An 18,303-nucleotide genomic window follows, 5' to 3' on the forward strand; every position below is an offset into this window, starting at 1 on the left:
ATTTTAACCCTTATTCCCTTCTTTTCACAGGTGTTGATATCTGGTGATACTAATGTTTAATGAGAACAAACAGTAGGTCCTCCTCAGAAAATGACAGACACTAAATCAAAAAGACCACTGAACTGAGACTAATACTTTCAAAGTATTATGAATCATATGAATGAGAAATTTGCCAAAGAGAAAGGAACTTGTGGAAAGTAAAAGAAAATGAAGAGGCAGGGCTAGATAAACCTAAAAACTCTGAAAATGCATAGAACAGCATGGAAAAGTATTCAGAAAAGGAAGTTAGAAGCTGTAAGAGGAAATTCTCCTACTCTGTAATTTTGCATGGATCCTGGTGGTAGCTCATGTGCCATCCCAAATCAACACTTATGTTACTATTGACTCAGATATACAGGATGCATATGTAGGGACTTGTTTAAAAAACTAGGCTTGGCCAGGCACAGTGGCACAGGCCCATAATCCCAACACTTTGGGAGGCCGAGGCAGGTGGATCATGAGGTCAGGAATTCAAGACCAGCCTGGCCAAGATGATGAAACCCCGTCTCCACTAAAAATACAAAAAAATTAGCCAGGCATGGTGGTGGGCACCTGTAATCCCAGCTACTCGGGAGGCTGAGGCAGAGAAGTGCTTGAACCCGGGAAGCAGAGGTTGCAGTGAGACGAGATTGCACCACTTCACTCTCGCCTGGACGACAGAGCAAGACTCCATCTTGGAAAAAAAAAAAAAAAAAAAAAAGACTAGGCTCTCTCGGCCAGGTGCAGTGGCTGACATCTGTAATCACAGCATTTTGGGAGGCCAAGGTGGGAGAATTGCATAAGGTCAGGAGTTCAAGACCAGCCAGGGCAACATAGCAAGACCCTGGCTCTACCAAAAAAAAAACAAAAAAACAGTCGTGGTGGCGTGCATCTGTAATCCCAGCTACTTGGGAGGTTGAGGCAGGCAGGGGGATAGCTTGAGGCAGGCAGGGGGATAGCTTGAGCCTAGAAGTTTGAGGCTGCAGTGAGCTATGATCACGCCATTGCACTCCAGCCCAGGTAACAGAACAAGACCTTATTGCAAAAAAAAAAAAAAAAAAGAAAGAAAGACACTCAGCTCAAGATGGCTGACTAGACACAGGTAGCATGTAACTCCTCCATGGAGAGGAACCATGGACTGTCTACTTACTATTAAGTAGTAAGTAAGACTAAGAGTGGGAAAAAGCTCCTGAACACAGGGAAACAGTAAGAGAAAAATCCCCAGGGCTTCATACCCCAAAACAGGCTTTCATAATCTCTGAGTGGGAGAAACCCTCAACCCACTAGGGCTTTGGGCCTGACACATGGAGCTGCCTAAAGAATGCTCAGAGACATTGCTCCAGAAAGGGAAAACACATGGAATCCCACAGGCATCCAAGCCTAGAGCAGCGTCAGAAAGCCCAGATACCAGGGATCTACAGACTTGGCTGCTACTGCACTGCTTCAGGGAGGAAGAGGGGAGACCAGGCACTCTCAGGCACTCCTGGGAGGCTCCCTATCACCCTGCTGTGGGCTGCTGTTGAGACTGAGATGTGAGCAGGCTGCACTTCTCACAGCTTCTTGCCTACACTACTTGCCTGGGAGGGATACCACCCTTTCTGGTCCCAGGCCCAAGGTACCATTTTGACTGTTTAGAGCTGGGCTACGTCCCACCCTTGGGCTGAGTTTGGGTTGAGGTGGCTGCAGGCACCACCCAACTCAGGGAACAGGGGAGACCAAGCTCTCCGAAGCACACTTAGGAGAATACCCGCCACCCTGCCACAGAGCAGCTATGTCACGGGGGACTAGTCCCCCCAAACCATCACAACTTCCAGTAACTCCAACATGGACTACTTGGGTCCCAGTGGGTTGCTTCACCACTACTACTGCCATCGCCCACACCATACCAGATACCCAGGGGCCTGAGAAACTGCTCACACACCTAAACCACCACTCCCACTACTAGTTTCTAAGCATGCCACCTGGAAGCCCAAGAATCAGCCTTCAGGACCCATCAATACCAGGGCCAGTATAAGGTGGTCTAGGGCCTAAAAACAGGCACACTCACCCCACTGCTGCCACTACTAGGGCCTGAAGACTGGCTCAGTTGTTGTCCAAGTCCCTAACAAAACTTCACCATAACCCCAACTAATAACTACACCTTAAGCCACTGAGGAAATCACAGGTGCCACCAACCCTGTGTACTGCTGAAGAAGTCATACAAAGATTACACTACTACAAGTATGCAAAATCAAAGCCAAAGTATCCTATTCAATCAACAACATACATACATCTTCAGGAAAAAAATTCTCCTCTATAAAAGCATTTTCAAAAAATTAAAACAAGCAACGGCTGTACCAGATGCACAGACATCAATGGAAGGACACAGAAAACATAAGAAAAGCAAGGAAATATGACACCACCAAAGGACCACAAAAATTGTCCGGTAATAGATGCCAATCAAAAATAATTCCCCCAAAATGCCAGAGAAATAATTCAAAATGCTGATTTTGAAGAAGCTCAATGAGATGCAAGAAAATCTGAAAACCAATACAAAGAAATCGGAAAATCAATATGAATGAGAAATTTACCAAGGAGAAAGATTAAAAAAAAAAAAAGAAATTCTGGAAATAAAAAATGAAGGAAATATAAAATACATTCAAAAGATTCAATAGACTACACCAAGCAAAAGAAAGAATCTCAGTCAGACAAAAATAAGAAAAAAAAAAAAAGAATGAACAAAGCCTTCAAGAGGTCTGGGAGTACAAAAAGTGAGTGAACTTATAAATTATCAGTATTCCTGAAGGGTAAGAGAGATCAAAAAGTGCCGAAAACCTATTTAAAAGAATAATAAATGAAAACTTCCTAAGTCTAGCAAGAAAGTTAGACATCCAGATACAGGAGGCCCAGTGATCCCCAGGCAAATACATAGCAAAAAGGACTCCACCAGAGGCTATTATATTCAGAATGTGTTAAATCAAAGGGAAAGAAAGAATTTTAAAATTAGCAAAAGAAAAGAGTCCAGTCACCTATAAAAGAAACTCATCAATTTCCTCTAGGTTTTGTAGTTTGTGAGTGTATTATTTCATAATAGTCTTAATAGTCGTAGTTCTGTGGTATCAACTATAATGTTTAGAACTGGAACAATACAAGGATGCCTACTTTTACCACACCTATTCAACATAATGCTAGAAGTCCTAGTCAGAGCAATCAGGCAAGATAAAAAAATAAATAAAAGGCATCCAAATTATCACTCTTCACTGACAATATAATCTTATATCCAGAAAACCCTAAAGACTCCACAAAAACTCTTAGATTTGATAAATGAATATAGTAAGATTTCAGGATACTTTATATTAACAACATGAATATACAGAAATCAGTAGAAAATACACCAATAACTATGTAGCCAAGGACTGAATCAAGAAGGCAATCCCATTAACATTAGCTACAAAAAATAAAAGAAAATACCTAGCAATATATTTAATTAAGAAGGTAAAAGATCTCTATGAGGAGAACACTGATAAAAGAAATTATAATTATAAAACACTGATAAGAGAAATTGTAGATGACATAAACAAATGGAAAAGCATCTCATGCTTATGGATTAAAAGGCCAATATCATTAAAATGAACATACTGCCCAAATAAATCTACAGATTCAATGCAATCTCTATCAAATTACCAGCGCCATTTTTCACATAATTAGAAAAAACAATCCTAAAACTCGTATGGAACCAAAAACAAAAGAACAAAGCTGGAGGTATCATATTATCTAATTTCTTTTCTTTTTTTTTTTTTTTGCAATGGAGTCTCGTTCTGTCGCCCAGGCTGGAGAGCAGTGGTACAATTTCGACTCACTGCAACCTCTGCCTCCCAGGTTCAAGCGATTCTCCTGCCTCAGCCTCCTGAGTAGCTGGGATTACAGGCGCACACCATCACACCAGCTAATTTTTGTATTTTTACTAGAGACAGGGTTTCACCATGTTGGTCAGGCTGGTCTCGAACTCCTGACCTCGTGATCCACCCACCTCGGCCTCCCAAAGTGCTGGGATTACAGGCATGAGCCACTGTGCCCAGCATTTTTTTTTTTTTTTTTTTGAGACAGAGTTTCACTCTTGTTGCCCAGGCTGGAGTGCAACGGTGCAATCTCGGCTCACCACAACCTCCACCACCGGGGTTCAAGCGATTCTCTTGCCTCACCCTCTTCAGTAGCTGGGATTACAGGCATGCACCACCACACCTGGCTAATTTTACAAAATCCAATTTAGTAGAGACAGGGTTTCTCCATGTTGGTCAGTATGGTCTCCAACTCCCGAACTCAGGTGATCCACCCACCTTGGCCTCTCAAAGTGCGTTAGCCACCATGCCCAGCCTACTAATTTCAAATTATACTACAAGGCTATAGCAGCCAAAACAGCATGGTACTGGTATAAAAACAGCACACAGATAAATGTAACAGAATACAGAACCCAGAAATAAAGCCACATAGCTACAACCAACTGATCTTCAGCAAAGTCGATAAAAATATACACTGGGGAAAGGACACCCTATTCAATAAAAATAGTGCTGGGAAAATTGGATAGGCGTGCAGAAGAATGAAACTGGACCCATACCTCTCATCATATACAAAAATTAACTCAAGATGGATTAAAGACCTAAACATAAGGTCTGAAACTAAAAAAATCCTAGAAGAAAACCTAGGAAAAACTCTTCTGGACATTGGGCTGGGCAAAGAATTTATGACCGCATCCTCAAAAGCAAACACAACAAAAATAGACAAATGAGAATTAATTAACTTAAAAAGCTTCTGCACAGCAAAAGACACAATTGAAGTAAAAAGGCAACCTACAAAATGGGAGAAAATATTTGCAAACTATGTGTCTGACAAAGGGCTAATATCTAGGATCTATGAGAAACTAAGACAACTCAACAAGCAAAAAAAAAAAAAACAACCTCATTAAAAACTGGGCAAAGGACATGAACAGACATTTCTCAAAGACATACAATCAGCCAATAAACATATGAAAAAATGCTCAACATCACTAATCATCAGAGAAATGCAAATTAAAACCACGACGAGATAACATACCAGTCAGAATGGCTATTACTAAAAAGCCAAAAAACAACATGTTGGCAAGTATGCAGAGGAAAGGGAACATGGGAACATGTTTCTCATGGGAACATGAGAAAAGGGAACAAACATGATTGGTGGGAACGCAAATTAGTACAATCATTATGGTACAGAGATTTCTCAAAGAACCAAAATAGGAACTACCATTCAATCTAGTAATCCCACTATTGGGTATATACCCAAAGGGAAAGAAATCATTATATCAAAAAGATACTTGCACTCACACGTTTATCACATCACTATTCACAAAATAGCAAAGATAGAGAATCAACAGAACCATCTATCAACAAAGGATTGGATAAAGAAAATGTGGTGTGTGTATATATATGTATCATGGAATGCTACTCTGCCATAAAACAAATGAAGTCATGTCTTTTGCAGTAACATGGATGGAACTGGAGGTCATTATCCTAGGTAAAATCACTCAGAAACAGAAAGTCAAATACTACATATTCTAACTTATAAGTAGGGACTAAACAATGGGTACACATGGACATACAGAGTGGAATAATAGGCATTGGAGACTACTAAAAGACAGGAGGGGAGCGAGGGTTGAAAAATTATCTGTTGGGTACAATGTTCACTATTAATACTAAAAGCCCAGACCTCACCACTACACAACATATGCATGTAAGAAATATGCACCTATGGCCAGGCACAGTGGCTTACGCCTGTAATCCGAGCACTTTGAGAGGCCAAGGCGAGTGGATCACGAAGTCAGGAGATCGAGACCATCCTGGTTAACACGGTGAAACCCCATCTCTACTAAAAAAAATACAAAAAAATTATCCGGGCATGGTGACGGGCGCCTTTAATCCCAGCTACGCGGGAGGCTAAGGCAGGAGAATGGCGTGAACCCGGGAGGCAGAGCTTGCAGTGAGCCAAGATCACAGCACTGCACTCCAGCCTGGGTGACAGAGTGAGACTCCATCTCAAAAAAAAAAAGTATTTAAGGCCTTCCTTATATAAAGCAACTTTTAGGCTGGGCATGATGGCTCAGGCCTGTAATCCCAGCACTTTAGGAGGCCAAGGTGGGAGGATCACTTAAGGCCAGAAGTTCAAGACCAGCATGGTCAACAGAGCAAGACCCTGTCTCTACAAAAAACTTTAAAAAAATTAGCCACATACAGTGACACACACCTGTAGTTCCAGCTACTCAGAAGGATGAGGAAGGAAGGACTGTTTGAGCCCGGGAGTTCAACGCTGCAGTGAGCTATGATCACACCACTACACTCCAGATTGGGCAACAAGTAAGACCCCATCTTTTCTTTTTTTTTTTTTTTTTTTTTTTTTTTTGAGACAGAGTCTCCCTCTGTCATCCAGGCTGGAGTGCAGTAGTGCGATCTCAGCTCACGGCAACCTCCACCTCCTGGGTTCAAGCAATTCTTATGCCTCAGCCTCCCAAGTAGCTGGGACTACAGGCACATGCCACCACACTTGGCTAATTTTTTTTTTTTGTATTTTTTTTAGTAGAGATGGGGTTTCACCATTTTGGCCAGGCTGGTCTCAAACTCCTGACCTCAGGTGATCCACCCACCTCAGCCTCCCAAAGTGCTGGGATTACAGGCGTGAGCCACAGCGCCCAGCATTTTTTTTTTTTTTTTTTTTTTTTGAGATAGGGTCTTGCTCTGTTGCTCAGACTGGAATGCAGTGGCAAGATTCCACTGCAATAGTAAAGATGAGATCTCATTATGTTGCCCAAGCTGGTCTCAAACTCCTGAGCTCAAGTGATCCTCCCACCTTGGTTTCCCAAAGTGCTAGAATTACAGGTGTGAGCTACCACACCTGACAGAGACCCATCTCTTTTAAAAGAAAAAAAAGACAGACAAAAGAGTTCTTACCTAATAAGTGTAGCTGGAACCACGGGACTCTTGTTACTACATCCTTTAAGGCTACCACAGAGAGTAACAAAATTCAGTGTGTTTATAAATAATACCTGAGTTGCCTAGGAAGGAAAACAAAGACAAGAAAACTATTAAAATTATTTTACTGTAACCATTATTTATAATTCTGGTGACATACAGATCTATTATTATATTAATAAACTATCTAGGCAGTATTTCCTAACTGGCAAGGCAATATTGACCCCTGGTAGCCTTTGCTCTTTTATGTTCCACCTTAACAACATTAGTTACCACAATGCTCTTCTTTCCTCTTTTTCCCTTATTCTTTTTTCATTTCTGAAAGCCAAGTTTTGAAAGTTATGGCATCTAATTGAAAGAACTTTACCAATCCACAATGTCAAATTGGATTAAACACCACCAACTTAAAGAATATAAAGCAGGCTGGGCACAGTGGTTCACACCTGTAATCCCAGCACTTTGGGAGGCTGAGGTGGGAGAAGTGCTTGAGCTCAGGAATTCAAGACCAGCCTGGGCAATATGGCGAAACCCCATCTCTACCAAAAAAATACAAAAATTAGCCAGGCACGGTGGTATAAGCCTGTGGTCTCAGCTACTTGGGAGGCTGAGGTGAGAGGATCACTTGAGCCCGGGAGGTCGAGGCTGCAGCAAGCCATGATCGCACCACTGCACTCCAGCCTAGGCAACAGACAGAGACCCTGTCAAAAAAAAAAAAAACACCAGAAAGAAAAAAAAATGGATATAAAGGAGTATTTAGAAAAAGAAAAATCTCAAAACTGGAATAAACTCCTTCTTTTATAGATTACTTTCTAAGACAGATATTTACTGACCTTGGGGTCTTTCTGATTAAGAGTTACTGCCAGGGTAAGGCCATCTCTTGAAAAGGCAGAAATTAGAGCTCCTCTTGACTTTACTGATTCACATTTAGGAATTAAACTGCAGAGATGACAGTCTTGTTGAGCCCAATGAACATGGTATGGCAATGATCTAAAAAAGTAATGAAATAATTGAAAACAAAAGGTATAGTAACTTTTAAATTTATATATAGTTCATTACAAAAATTAAAGGATCCATCCAAATTCCTACATGTGCACATGTACTTAGGGAATATTTTAGAGACTATGTTAATCCGTTATGTTGCTGTAAAGGAATGCCTGAGACTGAGTAATTTATAAAGAAAAGGGGTTGGCTGGGCACGGTAGCTCATGCCTGTAATCCCAGCACTTTAGGAGGCAGAGACGGGTGGATCACTTGAGGCCAGGAGTCTGGCCAACAGGTGAAACCCCGTCTCTGCTAAAAATACAAAATTACCTGGGCGTGGTGGCATGCACCTGTAATCCAAGCTATTCCGGAGGCTGAGGCAGGAGAATTGCTTGAACCCGGGAGGCGGAGGTCGCAGTGAGCCAAGATCACGCCACTGCACTCCAGCCTGGGTGACAGAGTGAGCCTCCATATCAAAGAAAAAAAACAAAGAAAGAAAGAGAAGGGGTTTATTCGGGCTCACGGTTCTGCAGGCTGTGCAAGCATGGCATCAGCATCTCCTCGGATTCTTGTGAGGGCTTCAGGAAGCTTATAACCACGGCAGAAAGGAAATGGGGAGCAGCATTTTCCCAAGAGAGGGAGCAAGGGAGAGAAGGAGATTCCAGGCTCTTTTAAACAACCAGATCTCCCGTGAACTCAGAGCAAGAACTCATTACTGTAAGCAGAACACCAAGTCATTCATGAGGGATCTGCCCCCTTGACCCAGACATCTCCAACCAGGCCCCACCTCCAACATTCCAACATTAAGGATTATTTTCAACACGAGACTTGGAGGGGACGAACATCCAAACTATATCAGAGACCTTTCAGAAGTCTGTGCACAAAAGAGCACCTGCAGATTAGCTAAATAAATTGAATATCAGAGTTCTGTTAGTAGAGCCATGTTTTTATATGCAACCCCAAATATATTATACCTGCTTCCACTAAAAGTTTGGATAAACGTATTTCTACATAATGCCAAACATTTTTACGGGAATTTAAAAAGTAGGTCAGGAGTTCGAGACCAGCCTGGCCAATATGGTGAAACCCCATCTCTACTAAAAATATAAAAATTAGCCAGCCGTGGGGGTGCGCACCTGTAGTGTCAGCTACTCGGGAGGCTGAGGCAGAAGAATCACTTGAACCCGGGAGGCAGAGGTTGCATTGAGCCCAGATTACGTCACTGCACTCCAGCCTGGGCAACAGAGTGAGACTCTGTCTCAAAAAATAATAATAAAATAAAAAATAAAATGTAGAGAAGGCCAGCCATGGTGGCTAATGCCTGTAATCCCAGTACTTTGGGAGGCCAAGGCGGGCAGATCATTTGAGGTCAGGAGTTCGAGACCAGCCTGGCCAACATGGCAAAACCCCATCTTTACTAAAAATACAAAAAATTAGCTGGGTGTGTTGGCGCATGCCCATAATCCCAGCTACTCGGGAGGCTGAGACAGGAGAATCGCTTGAACCTGGGAGGCAGAAGTTGCAGTGAGCCAAGATTGCACCACCACACTCCAACCTGGGAGACAGAGCAAGACTCTATCTCAAAAATAGATAGATAGATAGATAGATAGATAGATAGATAGATAGATAGATAGATAGAAGAGGGAAACTTTGGGGATAGTATCAATGTTCTATAATTGATCCAAGTGATATATATATTTCAAACAATTGTATATATTTCTCAAAGTCTATCTAGTTGTACACTTAAGACTTGTTCATCTTATTTTATTTATTTATTTATTTTCCAGACAGGGTCTCACTCTGTCACCCAGGCTGGAGTGCAGTGGCACGATTTGAACTCACTGCAACCTGGACCTCCTGGGCTTCAGTGATCCTCCCACCTCAGCCTCCCAAGCAGCTGGGACTATAGGCATGCGCCACCATGCTCAGCTAATTTTTTTTTATATTTTGTGTAGAGATGGGATTTTGCCATGTTGTCCAGGCTGGTCTTGAACTCCTGGGCTCAAGTGATCCTCCTGCCTCGGCCTCCCAGAGTGCTGGGATTACAGGCATCCACCATCACACTCAGCCAAGATTTGTTCATTTTACTTCATGTAAGTTATATCTTAATATAAAATATAAAAATAAAACAAACAGAAAAATAAAAATAAAAATCACACCATTTTACTCAATCTTACTTAGGTGTTGTAAGAAAATAATGCATATTTTTGGCTGGGTGAGGTGGCTCATGCCTGTAATTTCCAGCACTTTGAGAGGCTGAGGCAGGCGGATCACAAGGTCAGTAGTTCAAGACCAGCCTGACTAACATGGTGAAACCCCGTCTCTACTAAAAATACAAAAAGTTAGCCAGGCCTGGTGGCGGGCACCTGTAGTCCCAGCTACTCGGGAGGCTGAGGCAGGAGAATCACTTGAACCCGGGAGGCGGAGGTTACAGTGAGCCAAGATTACACCACTGCACCCCAGCCTGGGCGACAGAGCAAGACTCCATCTCAAAAAAAAAATGCATATTTTCAATTTTGTTAGGCTTTTTAGAATAAAACTATTTTTAAATAAAAGAACACTTAAGCATTTAAAAGGTACAATAGGAAATCAAAAGTTATGTCCCTTTTAAATTTCAACTGAATTCTTTTCCAAAATAGTTACTTTTATAGTCTTAGACAAGTAAAACCATAGCTTGTCTTATCTTTTACAAATTCTCACTTCAAAGAAGAGAAACAAGACAAAACAAGATAAACTTTCTGGATTAAACATTTAGAAATAAGAGGGGAAGAAATGATTTGTAAAGCCTCAGAACTCGAAACTGACAATAACATTTACAAATTTTATTACATGTATATGGATCAAAAGATAATAATGTTTAAAAAGGGATAGAAAATATGGGGCCAGGTATGATGGCTCATGCCTGTAATCCCAGCACTTTGGGAGGCCAAGGCAGGAGGACTGCTTGAGCCCAGGAGTGCAAGAACTTGTCTGTTAAAAAAGAAAAAAAAATTAGCCAGGCATGGTGGCACACACCTGTAGTCACAGGTACTCAGGAGGCTGAGCTATGATTGTGCCACTACCCCCCAGTCTGGGTGACACAGCAAGACCCTGCCTCCAAAAGAAAAAAAAATCAGTAAGAAAAGGAAGAAGAAAACATTTACCTCACCTTACAGATGTAAATACATTCTCATGCCACCGAATTGCTAGAAATGTTAACTTCAGGCATTCCCCAGAATAAAAAGCAAATGAACACAGGCAGCAGTCTCCAAATAACTGTAGATAAATTTAATATACTTTAGTATAAAATTAATCTGAAACTAAATCAAGATACTAAAATATATATATATATATTCCTCATCATAAACCAGTAAAAAATATTGAGATCTTGCTTATACTTTTTATTCTTAACATTAAGCTTAAGACTAAGTAATTTTTTTCTGAGCCAGAGGCAGGTCTCAAATGGGTAATCAGGTTGTAGTTTATGCTCTTAAGAAAATACTGACATTTATTGTGACTATAACTGAAAATATTCTTACATATTTATTTTTCTCTTTTTATACTTTTATACTATTTAAATTAGCACACCACCCTGAGAGTGGGGAGAGGGGACAATAAAACTTCAAAGTGAAATTTCTAACAAGAGTGGTTTGGATAATAAAATGCTGGTCCACACATATGAAGAATACCAAGCAGATATTTAAAATACGTTTTGGTTTTTTAAGTTCACGAATCTGTATTTCCCAGTTAAATGGCATATTTAGTATCATCAATTCTAGCTTGTTAAATTACCAAACAAGCTCTCTCTCTATATATAATATATAAAAAAAAATACATATATAATATATAATATATAAAAAATATATATACGTATATAATATATATTAAAAATATATATTATATACATATATAATATATAAAAATATAATATATAATATACGTAATATATAATATGCATATATTATATATTATATATAATAGGCATATTATATATAATATATAATATACATATTATATATAATATATACATGTAATATATAATATATACATATATAATATACCATATAATATATAATATATATGATATATATTATATATGTGTGTATATATTATATATTATACTTTTTTTTTTTGACTTTGGCTTCTTTTTTTTTTTATTTTTTATTTTTTATTATACTTTAAGTTTTAGGGTACATGTGCACATTGTGCAGGTTAGTTACATATGTATACATGTGCCATGCTGGTGCGCTGCACCCACTAACTCGTCATCTAGCATTAGGTATATCTCCCAATGCTATCCCTCCCCCCTCCCCCCACCCGACCACAGTCCCCAGAGTGTGATATTCCCCTTCCTGTGTCCATGTGATCTCACTGTTCAATTCCCGCCTATGAGTGAGAATATGCGGTGTTTGGTTTTTTGTTCTTGCGATTGTTTACTGAGAATGATGATTTCCAATTTCATCACTTTTTTTTTTTTTGAGACAGAGTTTCACTCTTGTTGCCCAGGCTGGAGTGTAATGGCATGATCTCGGCTCACTGCAACCTCCACCTCCCAGGTTCAATCGATTCTCCTGCCTCAGCCTCCTGAGTAGCTGGGATTACAGGCATGCGCCACCATGCCCAGATAATTTTGTACTTTTAGCAGAGACGGGGTTTCTCCATGTTGGTCAGGCTGGTCTTGAACTCTCGACCTCAGGTGATCCACCCGCCTCAGCCTCCCAAAGTGCTGGGAATACAGGCGTGAGCCACCACGCCCGGCATAACAAGCTATATTTTTAAATCAAGGATAGAGAAAAGGAGTTCTAAGTTAAAACTACTTTTAATAAACACTTTTTAAAAATGTGACCCAAGAAATATAAAAATATCTTTTCCATACAAGAATTTCACAATTACTATGAAAATTTATGGTGACTAAAGATATATAGTTATACCATTACACACTCTGCTAATCTGCTTCACAGATAAGAGTCTGAGACTGATTTTACCTCATTTTTTATAAAAACAGCATTCACTACAGCTTCTTTATCTTCAGTGGAAGGCAAGAGAACTGCTTCTTCAGGTATGACCTGGGACCACCGACCCGCCAATGAAAGGCTTTTAGAAGATAAGATATTCTTTAATTCCAAATATTCCCAAAGAAATATGCATCCAGAAGGTGTTAGGAGCACAATTCTTTTCCCATTTCCAGATACATACAAGTACGGTCTCAAACAGCTTGCTAAAAAAGTAACAAAAAAAGTAATTAAGCCTCTGAAGTCTGAATTCCCCCCAATAAAGTACATAATTTATGTATTCTTACAATAAAAAAAAAAAAACAAACAATGTTACCATTCAGGATGTCAAAACTAAGGCACTAACAAAAAATACAATCCAGGCACGGCAGCTCATGCCTGTAATCCCAGCACTTTGGGAGGCTTAAGGAGACAGATCGCTTTAGCCCAAAAGGTCAAAGCTGCAGTGAGCTATGATCATGCCACTATACTTCAGCCTGAGTGACAGAACAAGATCCTGTCTCTAAAAAAGAAAAAAAAGGCCGGGTGGATCACGAGGTCAGGAGATCAAGACCATCCTGGCTAACACGGTGAAACCCCGTCTCTACTAAAAATACAAAAAAATTAGCCGGGCATGGTGGCTGGCGCCTGTAGTCCCAGCTACTCGGGAGGCTGAGGCAGGAGAATGGCGTGGACCCCGGAGGCGAGTGAGCTGAGATCCCACCACTGCACTCCAGCCTGGGCGACAGAGCGAGACTCCATCTCAAAAAAAAAAGAAAAAAAAAGTACAAAAATAGCAACATTTATCAAGTATTTATTATGTGATATTAGAAACCTATTATTATCACAGAAATGTTAGGCATGCCAGAATTTTCTTCTTCAAGTTGAGTCTCAGTATCACAGATAAACATAACCAAAACTATATATATATATATACACACACACAGATATACATATGCACATACACAGAAATACATTTTCAAGACAGTAACAGAAAAATGTTTCATCCTCTTTTCCTATTTTTCCTAGTTAAACCAATTTAAACAATAAAAAAATTCCCACCGACTGTAGCTTTGATCATTTCCTTAGGCTTTTCAGTTATTGGTATAGTTTTCAAACAATCTTGATCTTTGTTCCAAAGGAAAAGCTCTCCTGTAGTTAGTACCCCAGCCAGCCAGGCATCTGTTTCCAAAAATGAAATGCAATACTTACAATCTAGTATTTCCTTTAACATCACCCTAAGTTATTAAAAAATATAGTTTTAGCCATTTGAAAATATCAGTACTACTTAACCATTACTGGACGTTGTTAGGACAATAATATCCTTCAAGAAAGGCTGCAGACTAGGAATTTTCTTCTTTATCTTTCCTGATAGCAAATTAATTTCATTTATGAATTTATCATCCAAAAGAAAAACGGCTTCTTTTTCCTAAGAGAAGAAACATGTGAAGGACTCAAGAGGTGCCAGAAATTAATTCAACTTACTGCCTCAATAAATTATCCCAGAAATCAAAGCGACATTTAAGAAAGATTATCCATTTGTACCACAAATCACAAAATGAACATTAAGCTTAACACTCTATAGTAACCTGAACATTTTGAATTGTTTTAAAATACCTCGTTAGAATTAATAGGTAAGGTTACCTAGTAGTTGTATTTCAATTTCTTTGACGTTTAAAATTATAGGAGTGTCCTCTAATTCTGCTAGCCAAAACTGGCTTATCTACTTTTTAATCTTTTTTTTTTTTTTTTTTTTTAAGAGCTGAGGTCTCACTTTGTTGCCCAGCCTTACGTGGAGTAGATATTTACAGGCACTATCCCACTACTAATAAGCATGAGAGTTTTGACCTGGCCCATTTCTGACCTGGACCAGTTCACCATTCTTAGGCAGCCTGGTGGTTACCCCCAGCCCCTTGATCTCGGGAGGTCATCATATTGATACCGAATTTAGTGCAGACACCTAATCGGTATAGCACACTGCAGCCCAGAACTCCTGGGCTCAAGTGATCCTCTTGCCTTAGCCTCCTGAGTAGCTGGGACCACAGGTGCATACCACTGAACCTGACTCTCATCAATTTTAACAGTAGTATGAGCAAGTTTTTAAATTATTTACTTAGATTAAAATAGATATAGCTTCTGAAATTCATAAATCCCTGACTCTGCTCATTTTTTATTACCTAGAAAAAGTAGGCTGTTTTGAGTTAACTTTGTTTTCATATATTCTAAGGCAGTGATTTTCAAGGTATAACTGAGCCAGCAGCATCAGCAACACCTCAGAAGTGAGGAGTTCAAGACCAGCCTGACCAACATGGTGAAACCCCTAGCCTCTACTAAAAATATAAAAATTAGCTGGGCATGGTGGCATGCGTCTGTAATCCCAGCTATTCAGGAGGCTGAGGCAAGACAATCGCTTGAACCTGGGAGGCTGAGGTTGCAGTGAGCCGAGAGGATGCCATTGCGCTCCAGCCTGGGCAACAGAGCGAGACTCCATCTCAAAAAATAAAAATAAAAAAATACGAAATATCCAACCCTACAGCAGACCTAATTAACTGAAAACTTTGGGAACAGGGCCCAGCAATCTGTGTTTTAACCACCTCTCCAGATAGTTCTGATAGTTTGAGAACTCCTGTTACAGGGGAGTTAGTGGTATAATTTCTCACAGGAAATTTAACACTTTATTTCAATAATCATCACAAATAAAGTAGGGTTGCCTACTTTCCCTAAGTGGGGAATCTATGCCATATATTATGAATGGCATTCCTGGATTACTAACGTATTGTGGCCCATTTCTTCCATCCTAGTTTCCAAGAACACTTCATAGCACAATCATGAAAACCACAATAGGAGAAAACACTGCATTAACTGTTTCAGTAAAGGAAAGCTCAGGACATTAAATATTCCCTTTTGATATATGCCATCTCAACTTAACTTAAACTTGACTTAAACATAATATGAAAGAAAAAGTTTAAGTAAAAATCTTCTAAATAAACCACTTAACATTCTGGAAAAGCTAACTTGCTCATTATAATAAAAACGAAACACACACAAAACCCTGTTCAGTGTGCAGGCAGGTGATCCTCCTGTAGATCCTCCTCCAGTAGATGATGTTTTATTTATTTAAGATCATAGAACACTCCTATATTACAGGCAAAACACACATATAACATATATAAAACTGGTATTACATGAATAAAGAAAAACCTACCTTTCCCAACCAGGAGACACGTGGCCATGGTTTTTTCTGCTTAATACCTGTTGACGTCAAGATTTCTAATCTTATCTCCATGTTTGTTAAGCTATCAATGACCAATTAAGTAAAACAGTCCCAAGATTCTGTAAACAATAATAGTAATAAAATAAATGATGCATAATATTCACTGGGCATTTTTTTTTTTTTTTTGAGACAGAGTTTCGTTCTGTTGCCCCAGCTGGAGTGCAGTGGTGTGATCTCAGCTCACTGCAACCTCCGCCTCCCGGATTCAAGTGATTCTCCTGCGTTAGCCTCCTGAGTAGCTGGGACTACAAGCGTGTGCCACCACGCCTGGCTAATTTTAAGTAGAGATGGGGTTTCACCATGTTGGCCAGGCTGGTCTCAAACTCCTGACTTCAAGTGATCCATCCACTTCGTCCTCCCAAAGTGCTGGGATAACAGGCACGATCCACTGCGCATGGACCACTGAAGATCTTAACTGATAATTTTCATAAAGTTTTGATTTATATTTTATTTCTGAGTTGAAGTTTTGCTCTTGTAGCCCTGGCTGGAGTGCAGTGGCGCGATCTCGGCTCACTGCAACCTCCGCCTCCCGGGTTCAAGCGATTCTCTTGCCTCAGCCTCCCGAGTAGCTGGGATTACAGGCATGCACCACCACACCGGGCTAATTCTTTTGTATTTTTAGTAGAAACCGGGTTTCACCATGTTGGCCAGGCTGGTCTTGAACCCCTGACCTTGGGTGATCCGCCCGACTCAGCCTCCCAAAGTGCTGGGATTACAGGCGTGATCCACTGTGCCCGGCCAAAATAGATGGGCTTCTCTGTTTTTTTGTTTTTTTAATAAAATAGCTTTAAAAGAAAAACTACTCAGAGACAGCACACAAAGATCTACCAAGATGCTAGCTATCAGCCAGCACGGAGGCTGAGATGGGAAGATCGCTTGAGGACAAGAGAGTTCGAGGCTGCAGTGAGCTGTGATTGTGCCTGTGAGAGCCACTGCACTCCAGCGTGGGCAACGCAGCGAAGACTCCGGCTCAAAAATAAATAAATAAAATTACAAATAAAATAAATTCTCACAAAAGGGTTAACCAAATGCCAGAGAAACGCCGGCATTAGAAAAGCATCATTTGTAGCTCCTAATGAAATAACAAATCCACTCAATAGTATCAGTGCTGCTAAAATTATTGAGTGAAAAAAGACTGGGAACTTTATGCACTGACACGCCCTAAATCCATTAGTCAATCTTAAAATTGCCAAGAGCGAGGAAAACTGACGTTCTATTCCTCCGGATCCTGCTCGAGAAGCTGGGGGGCTCGGGTCCGGTGCCGAGGTGTGGCCCGAGCCTGGCACCGCCCACGCCGGCCGGGCGACTCCGGCCCCTTGGGGCTCCGGCGCTCGGTCAGCAGGCGACGCTGGGAGGCTGGGGTAGGCCCAGAGCGAGGACGGGCCCGGACTGGGTAGTGGGGATGTACCAGGGCCGGGTGCGGCGGGAGACGGCCCGGGAGGCGGGAGGTCGCGGACCTGCCCGACAGAAGAGTAGATGAGGGGAGACCGAGGACGCCCGGGTCCGGGGAGCGTACGAGGAGGCCAGGATCGCGGGGTAAGGAATCCGCGGGCAGTTACCTCCGCCAGGGGCAGGGCCCGGCCAGTCAGGCGCGAGAAGGCTCGGCGAGGCCGACTGCGCGGGGTGAAGACGCCAGGCCGACGGCTGCGGGCCCTACCGCCGGCCCTGACGCGAGCCTGCGTCCTGGCGACGGCGGAGGGCGTGCAGGGGGCGCTGGCGCTGCCACGGCGCCTGCTCAGAGCCGGCCGGGAACGCCGCGGGCGGGTCTCCCCGGTCCTCCGCCCCTCCAGCCCTGCTCTCAGGCCTCCGCCCGGGCCCTCTAAGCTGCCAGCCGCGCCCGCCTCCGCGCTCCTCGCCCCTCCTCCCGCGCGCTCCCCTCCTCAGCGGCCGGCGGACCCCCTCAGTTCACTTCTTCCAGTTCACGCGTTCCTCGGACGCTGCTAGTTTGAGCGCACAGGCATTGGGCGGGGCTTCGCGGGGGAGCCGCTTAATAACCGACCAACATGAAACTCAAGGGCTGCCCCTTCCTAGCGGGGACCCTGCACAGACCCGAAAATAAGGGGTTTTGCTCTGCCCTCCCCAGTTC

The 18,303-nt window shown here is 41.7% G+C and overlaps 1 protein-coding gene across 8 annotated transcripts in view; it reads right to left on the bottom strand.

The window, feature by feature from the left end:
- Positions 1-18,015, bottom strand: part of CPLANE1 (ciliogenesis and planar polarity effector complex subunit 1) — a 143,631-nt gene extending 125,616 nt beyond the window's left edge. For 6 of the 8 annotated variants that reach the window (XM_055367734.2, XM_063700826.1, XM_055367732.2 and 3 more), the window contains exons 1-8: positions 17,777-18,015; positions 16,149-16,276; positions 14,237-14,372; positions 14,006-14,125; positions 12,938-13,170; positions 11,122-11,228; positions 7,823-7,979; positions 6,972-7,075 (exon numbers count right to left, since the gene is read on the bottom strand). In XM_055367734.2, coding sequence (XP_055223709.2) covers positions 6,972-7,075; positions 7,823-7,979; positions 11,122-11,228; positions 12,938-13,170; positions 14,006-14,125; positions 14,237-14,372; positions 16,149-16,229 — 938 coding nt within the window. In that variant the 5' untranslated portion in view covers positions 16,230-16,276; positions 17,777-18,015. Of the gene's footprint in view, positions 1-6,971; positions 7,076-7,822; positions 7,980-11,121; positions 11,229-12,937; positions 13,171-14,005; positions 14,126-14,236; positions 14,373-16,148; positions 16,277-17,776 lie in introns of those variants that run through there. The other 2 variants (XM_063700827.1, XM_055367735.2) reach the window with 2 other exon arrangements.
- Between the last annotated feature and the right edge of the window lie 288 nt (positions 18,016-18,303).

Source organism: Gorilla gorilla, chromosome 19, assembly GCF_029281585.2.
Source record: "Gorilla gorilla gorilla isolate KB3781 chromosome 19, NHGRI_mGorGor1-v2.1_pri, whole genome shotgun sequence".
NCBI lineage: Eukaryota > Metazoa > Chordata > Mammalia > Primates > Hominidae > Gorilla > Gorilla gorilla.